Raw genomic sequence first — 16,667 nt, 5'->3', positions numbered from 1 at the left:
CCCTTCCAATTGTGATGGGTTTGTCGGAATATTTTCTTGGCAAAGCCAGTCGCGTCGATCTGGGACGCGGAACTCGCGAGCCACGTCTGCGCCCTTTCCAACACGAGAATGATTACCGGCCTCCTTCCACCTCTTCGAGTATTACTCAGACCGTTCTCTACGGCCGTAGTCTACAAGACCGAGCCTCATAAGTCTCAGCGCTTCCCTTGAAAACACCTCGTCGGACGAGGCCTCCCTGTGCTCCATCGCCTCTTTCCGTCTCGACGATCGATCGTAGACTGCGCAGCCGCGCACGTACAGAAGCTCGCCAGAATGTGCAGTGGTTGCATTCCTCTGCGAGCAAGATGACGCTAGACGGCGGACCGGCCTCATCCTGTCCACAAGCAGAAGGTTAGGGTTTTCTTCATCGTCTACCTATTGAGGGAGTTGCAAAACCGCACGAAGGCCCAAGGGTACACTCTGTACTTCTCGACGTCAGCTGCGTACGAATACGAGGAAAGCCAGCTTCACGAGCAGCCAGCGTTCACCAGTCGTTGGCCACCACACGCATTATTGCCTCAATTACAGTGCTGAAGCATCAGGTGAGCGGCTCAGTTCGCTCTGCGCGGCGGGCTTGTTTCCTTGCGCTGGGAGTACTCGTGAGTGCAGTAAAATGTTCTGACCATTAGGCAAGCAACTCCGTTGTCTTCTTGCAGACTCTTGCGTGTCGCATCCTGACCCAGATCACAACTTTAAGCTGCGAAAGACATACGCTTCAAGATCGATGCCACGAATCAGAGCATTCCGACAACGAACAACGAGGCAGCGGTCTAGGCCAAGCGATCTGGTTTTCTCTGCAGGGCAGATGCGGATGTACCAGCATTCGTTGAGGCCTGAAAAGCTTCTACTTCGTATGGACCTGCATGCCCAGAGAGCCTTGCGGAATTTCGTCCGTGCTCCTGCTTCTTTCGCAATTGCAACTTCTTTTGGATCTGGAATCGCAGCCCGTGATGATGATGAGTGTCTTGCTCTCCACGTATCGCAGCATTCTTGTGCCTTTGCTGACTGTGTTCCGGCGGGGTTGACGATGACTACAACGAACCGATGCAGATTACTCAACTCAATGGCGAAGGCCAAGATGCACACAGTACCCCTCGGATGTCGACATTGCGAAAGCCTATTTACGAAGATCTGTGCGGGGATCGCGCTTCATGTCTTCGAGACCCTGCCCACCGGTCGCGAGGATCTTGCCACTTCGCGAGTAGCTAATGAGATCAGGCAGTACAATATGTACAGTAGCGTAAACCTGGAGCTAGCTTTCCTAGCTACATTTCGAACGGCAAACTCTCCTCTTCTTCTTCCACATCTGTCAACTCTGCCTCACCCCAACTGACAAGGACTAAACCATGGACGCATCAACAGTGAACGTCGACGCCAGAGCTGCGGCAGCCGACGTCAAGAAGAAATACGAACAAGAGCGACAGAAACGCCAGCAAACTTCCAAAGGTCTCGCACAGTTCTCCGACCGACAACAGAGCAAAGAGCTACTCCTGCAAGATCCGTGGGTCGAGAGCGGTACCGACGTCCACCGGCCGGTCAAGAATGGCGGCACGAGCAAGATCGTTGTTTTCGGTGCCGGCTTCGGTGGACTGCTCGCAGCGATTCAATGTCTTGAGAGCGGAGCGGCCAAGACACCAGGCGATATACTAATGGTTGACCCTGCTGGTGGGTTCGGTGGCACGTGGTACTGGAATCGCTATCCGGGTTTGATGTGTGATGTTGAGAGGTGCGTCCTTCGCCGAATCCAGGGCCCAAGCTAACGGAATCAGCTACGTCTACCTGCCTCTCCTCGAAGAGACGGGCTACATGCCCACACGCCGCTACGCCGGCGGCGAAGAGATCCGCAAATACTGCAACACTCTCGCAAAGCACTGGGGTCTTACTGACCGTGCATTGTTTCAGTCATCGGGTAAGACGCTGACGTGGGAGAATGACCATTGGGTCTGCGAAATCGCTATTCAGCCAAAGGGACTGCCCGAGGAGACGATTCGCATCAACACTAGCTACGTGATCATTGGCTCGGGCGCGTTCACGTATCCGAAGATTCCAAATGTGCCGGGTTTGAAGACATTTGAGGGCCAATCGCTACATACAGCTCGTTGGGACTACAGCATTACAGGTGGATCGCCGGCGAGTCCAGTGCTCGACAACCTGAAGGACAAGCGGGTCGCTATTGTCGGAACAGGAGCAACTGCTATTCAAGTCGTGCCTGAGCTTGCGAAGTACGCGAAGGAGCTGTACGTTGTCCAGCGAACGGCATCAGCGGTTGGCATCCGCGACAATCGAGACACTGATGCAGAGGAATGGAAGACGAAGATCGCAAGCAAGAAAGGCTGGCATGCGGAAAGGATGAAGAACCTTCAGATCTTTACCGAACAATCTGTCGACCTGCCAGAGGAAAACTTGATCAATGATGGATTCTGCTCGATGCCTTCGATCTCAGGCGCCTTTGGCGGTCCGAGTGATCTGAAGCCCGAGGACATGGCGAAGCAGATCGAGTATCTGTACAAACTTGATGACGAGCGGGCGCAGAAGGTGCGGGATCGTGCTCTAGAGATTGTGAAGGATCGCGAGACGGCCGAGGTAAGTCTGCCGACCATGCTGATGTGTATGCTCTCGGCTGACAAGCGGCAGAAACTCCAAGCATGGTATCCCGGATGGTGCAAGCGACCAACATTCCACGACGAGTACCTACCAACTTTCAACCAACCTAACGTCCACCTCGTCGACACCGATGGCCAAGGCATCGACTCCATGGGCCCGCACAGTATCACCGTGGCTGGTAAAGAGTACCCCATCGATGTCCTAGTCTGGAGCACCGGTTACGGCAACCCGCTCCTCGAATCTCTGGCTGGCAAAGCCGACATCATCGTCCGCGGAACGAACGGGAAAGATATGGAAGAGCTCAACAAGGCCATGGACCTCAAGACTCTCCACGGCCTGATCTCCTACGGCTTCCCAAACCTCTTCACCCCGTCACTCGCCCAAGCAGGCGTCGGCGTGAACCAAGTCCAGCGCATCCACGATCAGACCGTTCAGATCGGTACATGATCGCCGAGGCCGAGAAGCAGGTTGGCAAAGAACACAAAACTATTATCACGGTCGAGGAGAAGGCGTGCGATAAGTGGCAGGACGAGCTGCAAGCAAATGCGCATTTGACCGGGGCGATTGTACAGTGCTTGCCGGGCTACTTCACGCTTGAAGGCGATGTGGCGCACCTTCCGCCGGAGGCGCTGGGGAAGATGTCGAGAGGGGGGTTGTATGGGCAGGGGTATTTGAAGTATGCTAAGATACTTGATGAGTGGAGGGCGAAGGGCGATTTGGAAGGCTTGAATGTTGCGTCTGCTGCATGAGGTACTTGCTCACACAGAAAAGATAGGCTGGTACCCAGATGCCAAGGTCCTTCAAACTTGTCCATTTTCGGAATCGAGACTGCGAGAGTGGACGCTCGCAAACGTTGACGAGCACGGAGAGGCTCACCGGAACTAAGATGCGAACCGTCGTGCACGCTATCACCGAGATGATGGCGCAGCGCAGACTATCGCCGAGATAAAGGGCAAGTGTCGTTCAGTCGTTCAGATCACCCTTCTCGAACAACCAAGTCATCCCATGCGAGAGCACGCCAGACATGCAATGCTGATGACTGGTTGAAATCCATTGACGCTTGACAGATCCAACGCCTTCGCCGCGCAAGTCCTGATAAAACTACAGCCTCTCCGCCCACAACAAGACAGTCGTTGCCGCAGCCATGCCGTCCGTTCTCTCGCTCATCGGAGCTGTGACGGTCACTACAATATCAATGCGCCTCATCCTCTTCCTCCAGCCCTACCTGAAGCCCTCGAAGCTCGACCGCTACCTCACGGAGAAAGACTCCTGGGCCCTGGTAACAGGTGCAACTGATGGTCTCGGCCTAGCCTTCGTCCAAGAACTCGCACATCGGGGCTTCAATGTCGTCATCCACGGCCGCGACCCGGACAAGCTGAATGGCATCAAGACACAGCTCGAGAAGCAGTATCCTGGTCGTCGGTTCCAGATACTCGTCCTCGACGCCAGCACCACTACGCCCCAGCAGATCACCTCACTCTCGCTTCCTCCGATCTCCGTCCTAATCAACAATGTAGGCGGCGGCCCACCGGGCCGCCTCTGGCTGCGCTTCCACGACCGCACAGTCCAGGAAGTAGCGGATATGGTCACTATGAACGCCACTTTCACGGCAATGCTCACCCACCGGGTCCTCGGCGACTTACAGAAGACGCAGCCACCACGCCTGGTCATCAACGTCGGCTCGGTAGTCTCCTCTCTCCACGCAGCCTGGATGGAACCCTACTGCGGTACCAAAGCCTTCATCGAATCCTTCAGCGAAGCTCTACACGTGGAGATGGTCGCCGAAGGCCACGACAACAACGTGGAAATAATGTGTCTGAAAGCAGCAAGCATAAGCACGAAATCAAGTCAGTTGCCGCCATCATTCACAGCGCCGACGCCGCGAGTGATGGCAAAGGCAGGACTGGATCGGGTTGGGAGTGGGAGGGTGACGACGGGGCCATTGTTGAGGCATGAGGTCATGTTCGCGGTAATGGGAATGCTTCCGAAGGCGACTCTGTCGAAGGTTATAAATAGTATGAACAGCTTCAAGATTGGTAGGGGTTGAGGATGGCTGACACTGTTGGCTGGGAGTGTGAGAGTTACGCTCATACCGGAAAAGCTATGATCGGCTTGAGAAGCCCGTTGACAGCTTAGGCAGCGGCGATCGAGCACAGTTACCAAGCCCAGAAGACACCTCTACGTTTCACCGTGAGTCGCAGCAGCGATCAATGCACAGTCACTCCGCCTTCAGCCACTACTCATTGCACAACGTATACCGATACCTTGCCCTCCCAGCATCCATATCCACCACCGCCTGATTCGCATCCCTCATGCTCCTCTTCTCCACCCACGGCTTAATCCCCTTCTCCGCCGCCAGCTGCAGCATCTCCCTGATCTGACTCGGCGGCCCAATACTGCTCCCACCAATCTTCCTCTCCTTGCTCATCAAGTCAAACGCGCTGATCGGCGGCAGCGGCTCTTCCGGCGCGCCAACTTGAATGAACACACCGTGCGACCTCAGCAGACCCAGATACTGCCGCAGCGGCATCTTCGGCGAGCTGACTGTGCAGATGATGATATCGAGCGAGCTGGCGTGTTTCTTGTGCCAGCCTTCGTCGTCTTCGGTGGCGATGTAGCGTCCGCGCCGAGTTGGAGGACGTCGTTGCGCTTCTCGCTTCTTCGAGAGATGCCGACGACGTGGTCGGCGCCGAGGCTTTGGCCCAGAGGACGCCGAAATGGCCGAGCCCGCCTACGCCTACGATGCCGACCCGCTTGCCGGGACCACAGCCGTTGTTCTTGAGTGGTGCGTAGGTCGTAATGCCGCCGCATAGCATCGGGGCGGCGTCGGCGGTGTCGACTCCGTCTGGTATTGGTATCACGAAGGCGCCAGGGCAGCGGTTGTGGGTTGCGTAGCCGCCGTAGGACTTGCCGCCGGTGAGGAACGTGGAGTTGTATGTGTCGGCCCGCCCACGGTTTGTGCAGATGTTCTGCGTGATACGGATGAGCAGTCCATTCGGGAAGCATTTGTATGCGCGGAGCAAAACATAGCAGTCGAGGACTTACCGGTCTGTCGTTCGCACAATCATCACACTTTTGCTTCCGTCCCTGACACGAATCCGACTGCGCACCAACACCAACGCGGTCGCCTACTTTCACGTGCTTGACCTGTGATCCCACGCGGATTGCTTCGCCCACGATCTCGTGCCCTACTACGCAGGGGTAGTTCGTTGGGCCCTATCCGGCACGCTGGTCAGTAAGTACGATCTGCGGCTCTCGTAGCGCGTATTTCGACGCGAAGACGAAGACATACCCATCCGCTTGACAACGTGTGTAGATCACTCCCGCAAATACCGCAATGTGTGATGCGGATGTCGACGTCCGTCTCCTCCCACGGCTTGGGCTCGAAGCTTCCCCATTGTAAGTTTCCGATGGAGTTTTTGTCATGAGCGAGCCAGCCTTGGAACTGCGGTGACTGTCCGGCCATGTCTCTCGAGGTCTGGCTTGTAGCTGGCGCAGGCGATGGCAACTAGTCCTGAACAGTTGCTCGACTACTTAACAAATAGAAATGCTGTCTACCGGTCTCAACTAGAGCTTCGGCTTCTGCACAATTGGTTGATACGAATCTTCCAACGGTTCCAAGGCTCTACACCTAACATCTGATGTCCGTGTTGAATGTACGCTCACCTACCTGTCGAGAACAAGAGCTTCATTCTTCGCAAGCCGATCGAGCACCGAACTCCATCGTCCCCGATGACATTGGCGTTCACTCCGCAACCACTTGCCTCGGCAGTCAGTCGATCGGATAAAGATTTCCGTGACTTGCGGAGTTTTGGACAGTCAACCAAAACGTTCATTTCCATCAAATGCTCTGGGGGAAAAGTTCTGATGCCCAGATTGGATGTCAAAGGGTTGCGACGACTTGCACAGTGCATGAAGTTCGTGCCGCAGGGCAATGCGCAGGGCAAGATTGGCACGAGACCAGATGTGATCGGGTCCCTGTCCTCACGAATGCATGTGACTCAGCGACTGGTGACTCCAGAGATACACATTTCGCACGAGAAACGCGAAAACGTAGGGTTTCGATTTTGCAGCGTTTCTAGTTATGTCACACAGACATTGGGTAGATATATCATCATCTAAATTTGCCACGATCTAGCGAGATGGTCTTTTCCGTATCTCCTTGAGCGCCAGGATATGGCGCCCAGGCCTCCCATCCCTGCCGCGCCCGGCATCGCGCGGATGCCAGTTCGTAAAATGCGGATTCGCAAAATGATATACAAAATGGATATCCATAAGCATGACCCTTTTCTTCTCTTCCTGCTCGCATACTGCGCTCTCTCGCTGCCAGTCGCGCAAAACTTCGATTGCCACCCTGCTCGCTTGGTTTTTACGCCTGGCAGCCCGTAGGCATCACGACCTTGTGCTGAGTTGCAGATGGCCTGTTTCATGCTCACAGGAAACCCGTAGCACGCTGAAGCTGATGCAATCGAGGTCCAGCGGTGCTTTGAAGCCGCGGTTGCTGGCAACAGACGCGTGGGCCCGTTGAGCTGGCGCGGCTTCTCACTGCGCAGAGAACTCGTCATGAGCCGCTCCTTCTGCCGCCACGCGAAGAGTGAAGCCGAGCTCGACAATAAGTCGTAGCTGCGACTATGTGTCGTTGTAAGTGCGTTCTCAACGCTTAACATATTACTCCTTCAACCAGGTACGGTCGACCAGTCTCTGCATCCACCGAACAGCGTCCTGCAAGTCTTGCCCAACTCGACCATAATATCGAAATGCTTCCACGATCCTTGCGCATCGTGTCGTAACCTTGCGGCGGGATCCGAGAACGGCTTGGAGCCCATATTATTGATCTTGCCTCGACCAGGACTAAATCCAGTGATAGGCAAGATCAGAGTATCGAGCACAAGTTTAGTGCGCCCTCCATCCTGAAGGCCGGACAAAGCTTGCCACCGGAGGCTTGCCTTCTCGGCCAGATAATTCTTGGTCGCTTCGGTCACTGCCGCCGGTCCAGTCAGCATAATCGGGTCGAGCTTCTGCATCGCTGCTTCCTGGGAAATGTTGCCATCCTCGCTCGTGGCGCCAAAGGTCACAGCATCCATGTGTTTGCGGAAATTGGCGAGGAAGCGATTGAGGACGGGATGGTTTGCGGCTCCGGCCAGAGCCCATTGGGTGAGTTGAACAGGGTAGTGGTAGCCGTGCCGCCAATACGTATCGCTGTCCTCCTCCGTGTCCGCTTCAATGCCGAAAATGAGCTTGACCGGCTCTTCGTGGTTCGTTGTCGTCGCAAACACAGTATTCGTTTCGGTGTCGGTCCACGGACGAATATCCTGAGCATCAACCCATGTCTGCGGAGCTCTGAGCGGATGGGTATCGATATCGCCATACACCCCACCAACAGAATTACACACAACGATCCGGAAGACATCAGCCTTCTCCACCATCTGAGGAAGCGCCTCGAAATGATACAGCAGTTTCGGCTCGGCATCGCCCATCAGATCGAAGATACCTTCGTCATCCCACATGAAATACGCCATCTCGGGTTCCGATTCAGTCGCATATCGCAGCCATGCCTCGACGGCGGGAAGCGCGCCTGCAGGAAAGTGCTCGATATTCGTGCTTTTCCAAGCTTGATGAATGATGCGAGGTATCGAAGTATGCGACAAATGATATGGAGCTGAGTCGGCGGCGGCAGCAGCGAGAGTGGCAGCATGGGTGATGTTCGCAGGCGGCGGAGTTCCTTTGGGTAACCAGTGTGGCGGTATGTACCACGCTGTCAATGCATCAGTCCTGATCTGAAGCTGTGAAGTGGGGCTAGATCGCCAAGCCAATCTGGCCAGCGCGCCGGCGAGCTTCACAGCGAAGGGGACAGAACTCACCTCCACCGTGACCTGAAGACTGGTGAATGTGTTCCCAAACTAATGGAAAGCGCTTTTGTCGCGACGCGATCTTCTGCTCTGGTGATTCATCCGAGGGTAAGGCCAGTCGGAAGAAGATGACGAAGAAAAAGGCGAACATGCAGCCGAAAATGACAGCTCGACGTCTGACGGTCATCGTCGCGATTTGGCGACAGAAGCTGCCCACGACAACCATGAGGTCGGCGAGGATGGTGATGGATGACGATGCGACATGTGTGGTGTTAGCACATTCTATTGCTCAAGCGCATCGTGGAAGTGAAGGTGTGAAAAGAAAAGGGCAGATGAAGCCTGAAGTGAGGGATCCAGCCGATTTCTGGAGTGGACACGGGGCGAGGGAACCGATGGTTGAAGGATGCGACAACGGCACAGAACGGGGAAATCTGAAAGCGTAGTGGTGTCCTCTTGGAGCGAGGCAAGAGCAGTTCAGCGCCGCAAAAGAAGCTGTCGAAGGAATCAAGGGATCCAAGCAACAGGCCCACATGCTGCACCGCCTGGACCTCATAGGCTCTTCGCTAGGCTATTTCCGGGCTAAGCGCAACCTAGCAAAGATGGGCACATGCGCCTAGACCAGCGGCCTGCGCCTACCAGCCGGTGTTTTCGACGTCGACGAGATCGCTTTGCATCATTTTGCAGGTCGGTCCCGGCGGTCGTAGAGTGATGAAATATTGCCTTCTGGTTGCATCAATTCAGACGCCGTGCCTGATCCTACATTATTGAAAGCTCGTGTTCGTGGAAGCGATTAACTAGCTTCGATCTGAGAAGCCGGGGAATTGCCCTGCGCCAAGCTCAGCTTCCTTCCGCTCCAAGTCCAGCTTCAGCACTCTTTTGCATCATAGTCGGTCTTCACACAGCTTGTTCGAACAGCATCGATGTCCGTCGCACGACAGGCGAAGCTCGCACCTGAACGTATTCAATGTTCGCGTCACGCAAATGATGTTGAAATTGCTGCTGCCTTGAGTTTGACTCTAATTTTGATAGACAGCATCCTGTTCCAGTCCCGAAAGCGTGAAGCCTTTACGAAGAGCCGCGTCAGCCCTGACCAACAGCTTTTGCGTTCTGGAAACTCACGCACTTGCGCACCGGTAATCATGCGTCGGCGAATTTGACTGCATGTGCATCCCTAATGTGCACAGGTGCATGTCGACGTGCGGCGGGCGATGCGATTGGCGCGGTCCTGGCTATTGATCAAGTACATGCTTCAAAGGGCCGCGGGAGACAAGTTACGCGAAATCAACGCAGTTTCCGTCGGTGCTGGGGCTGTTTCGAAGGTCTGGCACGCAACATCAACAGATGTGCGTAGATTTCGTGCAATGGTCGTCATAGACTCCTCCGGCAAAAGTGCGCTATGGCACCGTTGAGAGATCACCGTGCCCTGTCCATCACCGCAATGATTCAAAATGTTTTGCGGGCCAGGCATGTCACAAATGACTGGCACATAAGGTACCAATGCCAGCGGAGTCCGTGAGAAAGCAATGTCACATGGTACCTTAGGTACCACGCAACCCACCACAGCGCATGCTTCTCGTTGTTTGAACGTCTTGTCATATTTTGGATCATTGCCGACCGACAGCCTTGGTTCCGACTGGGACGGTATGGTCCAAGTGGCCTTACACGCCTAAGACTGGCCTCCATCCCAGCTCAGCAGTTCTGTCAGGCTGCCGAACACGCCGATGCCATGGAGATCCCAGTTCGGAATCGAGTGCTCCTGTCATTTCTTTGCTACGTAACTGTTTTTGCTTTTTGGGACAAAGTGTCGTGTTCCGAAAAGCAAACACCAGTACAAATCAGCGCGCGCCCGAAAATACTCCTCTAAGGACAGCGATTCCTGGAAAGACTTGTTTCATGGACCAATGTTCGTCTATCATATCTCGTGACGCCGTGTGACAATTCGTAAAGCCAAGTTCGCCTTGAGCCGCTGCAATAACTTCGTGCCGCACAACCCGAAGACAACGCATATTTGCAAAACCCTTCCTCAACCGCACATTCCTTGTTGCAAGATCTCACTTATAGTTGACGACACCCTTCACAGCCCAGACCTCCCCATTGCCCACCCGCCCCATTACTTCGCTGACCTCCAGCTCAAAACCCTTCCCTCTGATAACCCTCGTCTTCTTGTCCCCATCCTCGCTCTTCCGCCACTCCCACCAAACCTCGTCACCACCAAGCGTCTCCACCTTCCCATCCTCGCCCTCTTCCCACGGGCTCACCGGCACGACATGCATCTCCACGAAGCGTCTGAGGTTCTCTGCAGCTTTCTCCTCGTTGTGTTGCGTCGACACGCCACTGTTGCTTTCGCCAGGCCGATCTTCCCATGGCTTCCTCGGCAGATCCTGCATTGCGCTGTTCAGAGGCGCAAGAAGCGTTGTGTTCGATGCAGGCGTATTCGTTGAGAGGCGGGTCGTCACGGAAGCGATGTCCCGAGTCAGCTGCGCAAAGATGTTGATGCTACGGGAGAGCGGGAGGATGTCGCTGATGGTCAGATCGGCAGCGCTGTCATCAGATGTGGAGGGTGTGCCTGGAGGAAGGACTGGCATTATGGGCGATTGATGGGATTGATCGCGGAGGAGGGGCGCTGCGTTTGAGGTCGGAAGGTAGCGGGAGAGGATGGAGGAGTGGAAGGAAGACGGGATCAGGAAGGCGCCGGCTGAGGCGGCGAGAATTGGGAACAAGAGTGTACGGCGCATAGTGATGGTAATTCAGGTATATTAGATGCGGCGAGGGTGTAGGCGTTGACGAGAGATCGAGTCTCTCATGCGCAAAGCCGAAGGGGACGTTGGCGGAAGTGACGTCGGCAGGAAATCTCTTGGCAGAATTCTGGGTCATTAGAAATATTCCTCAATCGGTCAATTACTCTCTACCAAGAGCTGGCCGTCAGACAACGTGTCGACATACATATCTCCCTCAGTGCATCGCACCTGCATTTCCGGCTCATCCAAGCAGTTCGCAAACTCGTCGAGTCCTGAACACCAGACGAGTGCACTCGTGACAGCAGCGGCGGTGTCGGCCTGGGCAGGCGATCAAGGGACCTTCTACCATATATATTCATGCATAACGTGCTTGATAATGAGGACATAGGTATGGATTTCATGATGGCAAAGTAGTCTACCAACGTTGTGCAGCGTCGACCACGGCATCAATGACCACTGGCGGGAGACACATGCCAGCAGGAAAGGTGTCCGTGGCACACTGACACACAATGCACGCATGTGAGCCATTTTGCAGCATAACAAGGTGATGCGGTGGCATTTGATTGATATTCACGCCCGCATAGAACTGGTATGATCGACCTTCCGCCTGATCCTGTTCTGTTGAGAGCTGTCGTTCGAGTCCATGAAGCCTGAGGAAGCAGGTGAGTATCGATCCACGATGAGAAGCAATTCGCAACGTGCCTTCCCGTCTTTCCGTGGCGACGGCAGTGCCCACCCAAATAGATCGACACTGCAGAGCCTCTGCTGCCCCAGACTTCTTGATCTCGAAATTCAAAGTTCAATGCACACCGACATCATTATCAAAATCAATCTTCATTCCCGACATTTGTCCCTTCTCGATCTCGACGACCAAACGCTCGTGTTTCAGGCCCACGTTCCGCAAACAAGCACCGATGCAAGGCTCCGTGCCTTGGAACTCAAGGAAATTGGCCCGCTGTGATTGCTGCTTGAACTGCAGCTAAGCATCGGTTAAGCTTGTTGCTTGACCTTCGTCACTGCTGCCCACTTTGTGTTCCTTCCCTCAAAAGCCCCTTCCTACCACGTTGTCGACCTTTCTGGTTGTGCTGAGTGTTTGAGCAAGCGTCGTCCATTTCACATAGGCCTCAGCTGGAGCTTTCTACGAGTTACGACTGTACGGACGATTCCCTTGTATTGTAACCTCTATACTTTTGTCGAGTAGTACTGGCCGCGGAGCGCGTACATCGTCCGTCACGCGTCTCGAGTTTACGACACTACCCACATCGTGCTGAGCAAGTGAATAGCCAATCTGCTTCCGCACAATCATGCGTCTCGATTTCAGCGCGCTAATCAGCACGTCGCCCATTCAGAAGACCACCATGGTATGAACGGAGCCTATGCCAACGGGAACGCCAATGGCTACAATGGCCACGTCAATGGCAATATGCCACAAGTTGGCCTCCAGTCCGAAAAGGCCGACCCCAATGGTACGAACGGCCACTCCTACCTTCCCACCCACCACAACAAGAAGACCCGCGGCATCCAGGCCGAGGGCGAATCCGGCCGCCGCGGAGTGCACCCAGGAAAGTTCTTCAAGATCAACTTCCGGTCCGGCTCCACGCTTTCTGCATGCACAAACGTGCTATGGCCATTCGTACCCGCTGCCATAGTCCTCCACTTTGTCGCCGGCGATCATCATGCCTGGACGTTCGCTACCGCATACGTTGGCATGGTCCCAGCGGCGGCCCTGCTCGGATTTGCTGGACAAGAGTTTGCACGCAAGCTGCCGACGGTGGCAGGTGTGGTCATTGAAAGCTTGTTTGGAAGCATTGTCGAGATCATCCTCTTCATGGTCCTGATCGCCAGGACTGACCCAAACGCAATGCCCGGCGAGGGCAATCTCGAGGGTGTGCTTCAGGCGGCTATTCTGGGTTCGATCCTTGCAAATCTGCTTCTCTGCCTGGGGTGCGTGTTCATCGCTGGTGGCATTCGTCACAAGTCGCAGAAGTTCTCGCCCGTCATCTCCGAAGTGGGCTCTGGAGTTATGCTGGTCGCGGGTTTTGCGCTCTTCATTCCGAGTGCTTTCTACTCAGCTCTCCGTGGCGCTCTCACCCAGGGCAGCGAAGGTGAAGAGGGCTACACGATCGAGAAATTGACGCACGACACGTTGGGCATCAGTCATGGCGTGGCAATCATTTTGATGATTGGGTTCGTGGTGTATCTGGTCTACAATACAGCCAGTCACGATAAGTACGCGAGCTGCTCCCTAATTACTCGAACTTTGGCTAACAATATGCGCAGCTTCCTTGGCGAAGTCCTCAAGGCCGACGAGGAAAATGACCGCGATCGCCACAAGGATTTGCGAAAGGAGAAATTGACAATGACGGAGTGCATTATTGCCATTGCGATTTCGCTGACCTTTGTGGCTCTTTTGGCGGTGTTTCTGGTAGAGGAAATTGAATACTTGGTGCACGACCGACACGGTAAGCCAAGCTGAGGTGCCTACTTACATTCTAGCACCTGAACTAACATTACTCAGTACCTGACAACTTCCTGGGTCTGATCCTCGTCCCCCTGGTGGAGAAACTCGCCGAGCATCTCACAGCAATCGACGAAGCCTGGGACAACCAAATGAACTTCGCCATCTTCCACTGCGTCAGCTCGTCGGTTCAGACAGCGCTGTTCAACGCTCCTCTGGTCGTCATCGTTGGTTGGGGTCTAGGCAAGGGATTCGACCTGAACTTTGAGATCTTTATGGCCGTCCTCATGTTGTTGAGCATCATAGCCGTGGGACAGTTTCTGCGGGACGGCGAAAGCAATTGGCTCGAGGGCGCCCTTCTGGTAATGGTTTACATTACGATCGCACTCTGCGCGTGGTACTATCCGAACGCAGATATCACAAGCTCAAATGGTGTTACATCTACAGTGGAATCGGGAGCCGCGCATGCTGCTCGAATGCTGCTGAAGCCGTGAAGAGCAAGGACAGGGGATGGGACATACGAACCGCGTCCTGGAAGATTTCCAGTCGAACGTGATGAACATGTCCTGCGATTCTGGACGATTCACGGGGCACAATGGGCGCAGAAACTGCACGATATCCGCACTGGTCACAGAGAGCATGACATATATACACACAAAATAGCGACGGCGTTCAGGTTGAGACACTACGGCCTCGGCAGTATACCAATAATTTGATATGACATCACCTACCAGGCACCACTCCAGAATTATCATGTTTCAGGCACCCGGCTCAGGGGCGAGGATCGCGTCGGATGACTTGTCTATCACGTCCCTTACACACTGAATACAATGCCGATTACCGCTGACATCTTTGCGATTCAGCTGCATCAACTGTCTGAGGCCTCATGTAGTTGCACCCAACAGTAACGTAAGGCGTCGGTAAGCGAGTAGCGGTATCTCGGTCTCTCCCCGTTGTCAGCAGGCTGTATGCGATCAAACTTTTGGAGCAGTCGAATGATGTTGAAGCCAGCCAGCGTCAGAGCCTGCTGCTGACCAAGACAGATCCTCGGACCGCCGCTGAATGGCACAAAGTCCCACCTCGGCTTCCGGTTGATCCAGCGATCCGGTCGGAATTCGTTCGCGTCTTCGCCCCACAAATCCTTGCGCCGGTGCATGGCGCCTGTGAAGAATGCGACGGACTGTCCTTTGCGGATGTAGACGGGTGCAGTTCCATCTGGGCCTCCGCCGACAGGGAGAGTGGTGTCTTTGATGCAGAAACGCTCGTTGGCTGGGACAGGTGGGTGGAGACGGAGACTCTCGTTCAGGACGTGCTGGAGGTAGGTGCAGCCTTTTATTGAGGGGAAGTCGAGGTTCTTGGGCGACTTGTATGTGCCGAACTCCGAAAGGATGATTTCTCGTAGCTTGTGGAAGACGGCTGGATCGCGTGCGAGCAGGTAGAACGTGAAGCCGAAGAGTCCGGAGGTTGTGTCACGGCCGGCGACTAGGATGTTGATCAAGTGGTCGCGAAGCTCGACGGGGTCGCGGGTTACCTTGATCAGCTCGTCTAGGAAGCAGTACTTCTTCGAAGCTTCCTTGGAGTCGACGCGACGTAGGCCTTCCTGGACGAACTTGTCGAGATAGGCATGGACAGTTTTGCAGTCCTCTTTGTAGGAGGCTGGACTGTATAGCCAATGGAGCTCTTCGAGGTAGTTGCGGATCCCGACGACTTTCTGGCCTCGTTCGTAAGCAGCATCGAACGCTCTCCACTCATTAGCGGCAGGATCATCGCGCAGTGCGGCATTCTGCGAGTCGGTGCTCTGGCCGAAAAGAAGTTCTGTGCTAGAGTCCATGGTAAGTCGTTGGAATAGCGGCTGGAGGTCGACGCGATCTGTCCACCCATCCGAGCCGATCGAGAGGTGTTGCATGAGGTTTCGGTGATGCTTCTCCTCGGTCTCCGAGTCCGTCAGAAGATCCCGTGCGAACTGTGGCCGCAGAATGGACCGACTGTGCTTCCTACAGGAAAGTTAGATTGATCGACCAGAGCGTGTTGGCACCTACCATTCAGCACCATCGGTCGTAAAGATTCCTTTGCCAATCATCGGCGCCCATGTCTTCAGACGATAGCCAAGACTGAAATCCTCGAACTGGGTGGCTAGCAAGGCCTGGATGTTGGCGGGCTCATAAGTAGAGAAGAGGTCCGCGTCCAGGAATGAGGTCACAGCAGTGCGTGGGTTGCTCTCTTGCCATTCAATATAGTACGGAGCAGCTCGCTCTTCACGCATCGCACGCATGAAGTCTCGAATGATCGAGATGCCCCACCACGTCCCTGTCTCCCGATAAGGGAGCTGACAACCCCATTGTCGAGCTTGCTGGCGGTGTCGTCGTTCATTGAGCAGGTAGCACAAAACATAGTAAAGTCCAACAGCGATGGCACCGACGAGTAAAGCCGGCCGCAGCATCTCGACCTACTATGAAGATGGCGAACATCGTGAAGACGTGAGATGTGTCGGATCATTTGATTGTTTCGTCGTGTCGCGTAAAACGCAGCCAGGAGATTGGTTGCCTGAAATCCCGGGTAAGCAGAACGCCAAGCTCGCAACCCGGCGGCACAAACCCCGCCCTCACTTTAGGGACGGGCAGCTTCCACCGCAGTGCCGGATTTTCCGACATTTTTCGCGTTGCTGAAGTGCTTCACATCGTTTGTGATACCTTTGACCTGATACTTGACCTAGCTGACAAGCGCGCAAGGCGTCACTCATCGTGATCAGCTCCTGTTCCGAGTGATCCATGACGCAACTGCAAGCGGCCTTTGCTTGCGCCACATCAATTTGAGACGCGTTCCCGGGTTCGCGATCAGTACTCCTTGCGAGCACAGCTCCGAGTAGGACAATGCAGGACATCGCAGTTCATCGTTGACAGATTGCAGCAGTGACTGATTTGCTCAAGAAGGGGAAGCGCCATTCGCGAGGACAATGACGAGGTAATCTGCACGAATGTG

General features: G+C 54.7%; 7 protein-coding genes across 7 annotated transcripts; 3 read left to right on the top strand and 4 right to left on the bottom strand.

Annotated features, from left to right (window-relative positions):
* Positions 1-1,385: 1,385 nt before the first annotated feature.
* Positions 1,386-3,392, top strand: AB675_2297 (Ketocytochalasin monooxygenase; the record flags this gene model as incomplete). The annotated part of the gene is made up of 4 exons (XM_018142256.1): positions 1,386-1,765; positions 1,809-2,622; positions 2,674-3,039; positions 3,099-3,392. The coding sequence occupies 4 exons, from the start codon at positions 1,386-1,388 to the stop codon at positions 3,390-3,392; spliced, it is 1,854 nt and encodes a 617-aa protein (XP_018005143.1).
* A 395-nt stretch (positions 3,393-3,787) lies between these two features.
* Positions 3,788-4,690, top strand: AB675_2296 (Very-long-chain 3-oxoacyl-CoA 1; the record flags this gene model as incomplete). The annotated part of the gene is made up of 1 exon (XM_018142255.1): positions 3,788-4,690. One exon carries the CDS (start codon positions 3,788-3,790, stop codon positions 4,688-4,690), a length of 903 nt encoding a protein of 300 aa, XP_018005063.1.
* Positions 4,691-4,879: 189 nt separating this feature from the next.
* On the bottom strand, positions 4,880-6,109 carry AB675_2295 (NADP-dependent alcohol dehydrogenase 7; the record flags this gene model as incomplete). The annotated part of the gene is made up of 4 exons (XM_018142254.1): positions 4,880-5,302; positions 5,385-5,612; positions 5,689-5,859; positions 5,936-6,109. The coding sequence occupies 4 exons, from the start codon at positions 6,107-6,109 to the stop codon at positions 4,880-4,882; spliced, it is 996 nt and encodes a 331-aa protein (XP_018005293.1).
* Positions 6,110-7,319: 1,210 nt separating this feature from the next.
* On the bottom strand, positions 7,320-8,679 carry AB675_2294 (Initiation-specific alpha-1,6-mannosyltransferase; the record flags this gene model as incomplete). Its single annotated transcript, XM_018142253.1, has 2 exons — positions 7,320-8,398; positions 8,505-8,679. 2 exons carry the CDS (start codon positions 8,677-8,679, stop codon positions 7,320-7,322), a joined length of 1,254 nt encoding a protein of 417 aa, XP_018005291.1.
* Positions 8,680-10,543: 1,864 nt separating this feature from the next.
* AB675_2293 (FAS1 domain-containing protein) lies at positions 10,544-11,227 on the bottom strand (the record flags this gene model as incomplete). The annotated part of the gene is made up of 1 exon (XM_018142252.1): positions 10,544-11,227. One exon carries the CDS (start codon positions 11,225-11,227, stop codon positions 10,544-10,546), a length of 684 nt encoding a protein of 227 aa, XP_018004919.1.
* Positions 11,228-12,593: 1,366 nt separating this feature from the next.
* Positions 12,594-14,182, top strand: AB675_2292 (Vacuolar cation/proton exchanger 2; the record flags this gene model as incomplete). Its single annotated transcript, XM_018142251.1, has 3 exons — positions 12,594-13,459; positions 13,511-13,692; positions 13,749-14,182. The coding sequence occupies 3 exons, from the start codon at positions 12,594-12,596 to the stop codon at positions 14,180-14,182; spliced, it is 1,482 nt and encodes a 493-aa protein (XP_018004843.1).
* A 374-nt stretch (positions 14,183-14,556) lies between these two features.
* AB675_2291 (Cytochrome 52A13) lies at positions 14,557-16,128 on the bottom strand (the record flags this gene model as incomplete). The annotated part of the gene is made up of 2 exons (XM_018142250.1): positions 14,557-15,682; positions 15,728-16,128. 2 exons carry the CDS (start codon positions 16,126-16,128, stop codon positions 14,557-14,559), a joined length of 1,527 nt encoding a protein of 508 aa, XP_018005076.1.
* Between the last annotated feature and the right edge of the window lie 539 nt (positions 16,129-16,667).

Source organism: Cyphellophora attinorum (assembly GCF_001299255.1).
Source record: "Cyphellophora attinorum strain CBS 131958 chromosome Unknown Contig2, whole genome shotgun sequence".
Taxonomy (NCBI): domain Eukaryota; kingdom Fungi; phylum Ascomycota; class Eurotiomycetes; order Chaetothyriales; family Cyphellophoraceae; genus Cyphellophora; species Cyphellophora attinorum.
This window is presented reverse-complemented; position numbering and strand designations above follow the sequence as displayed.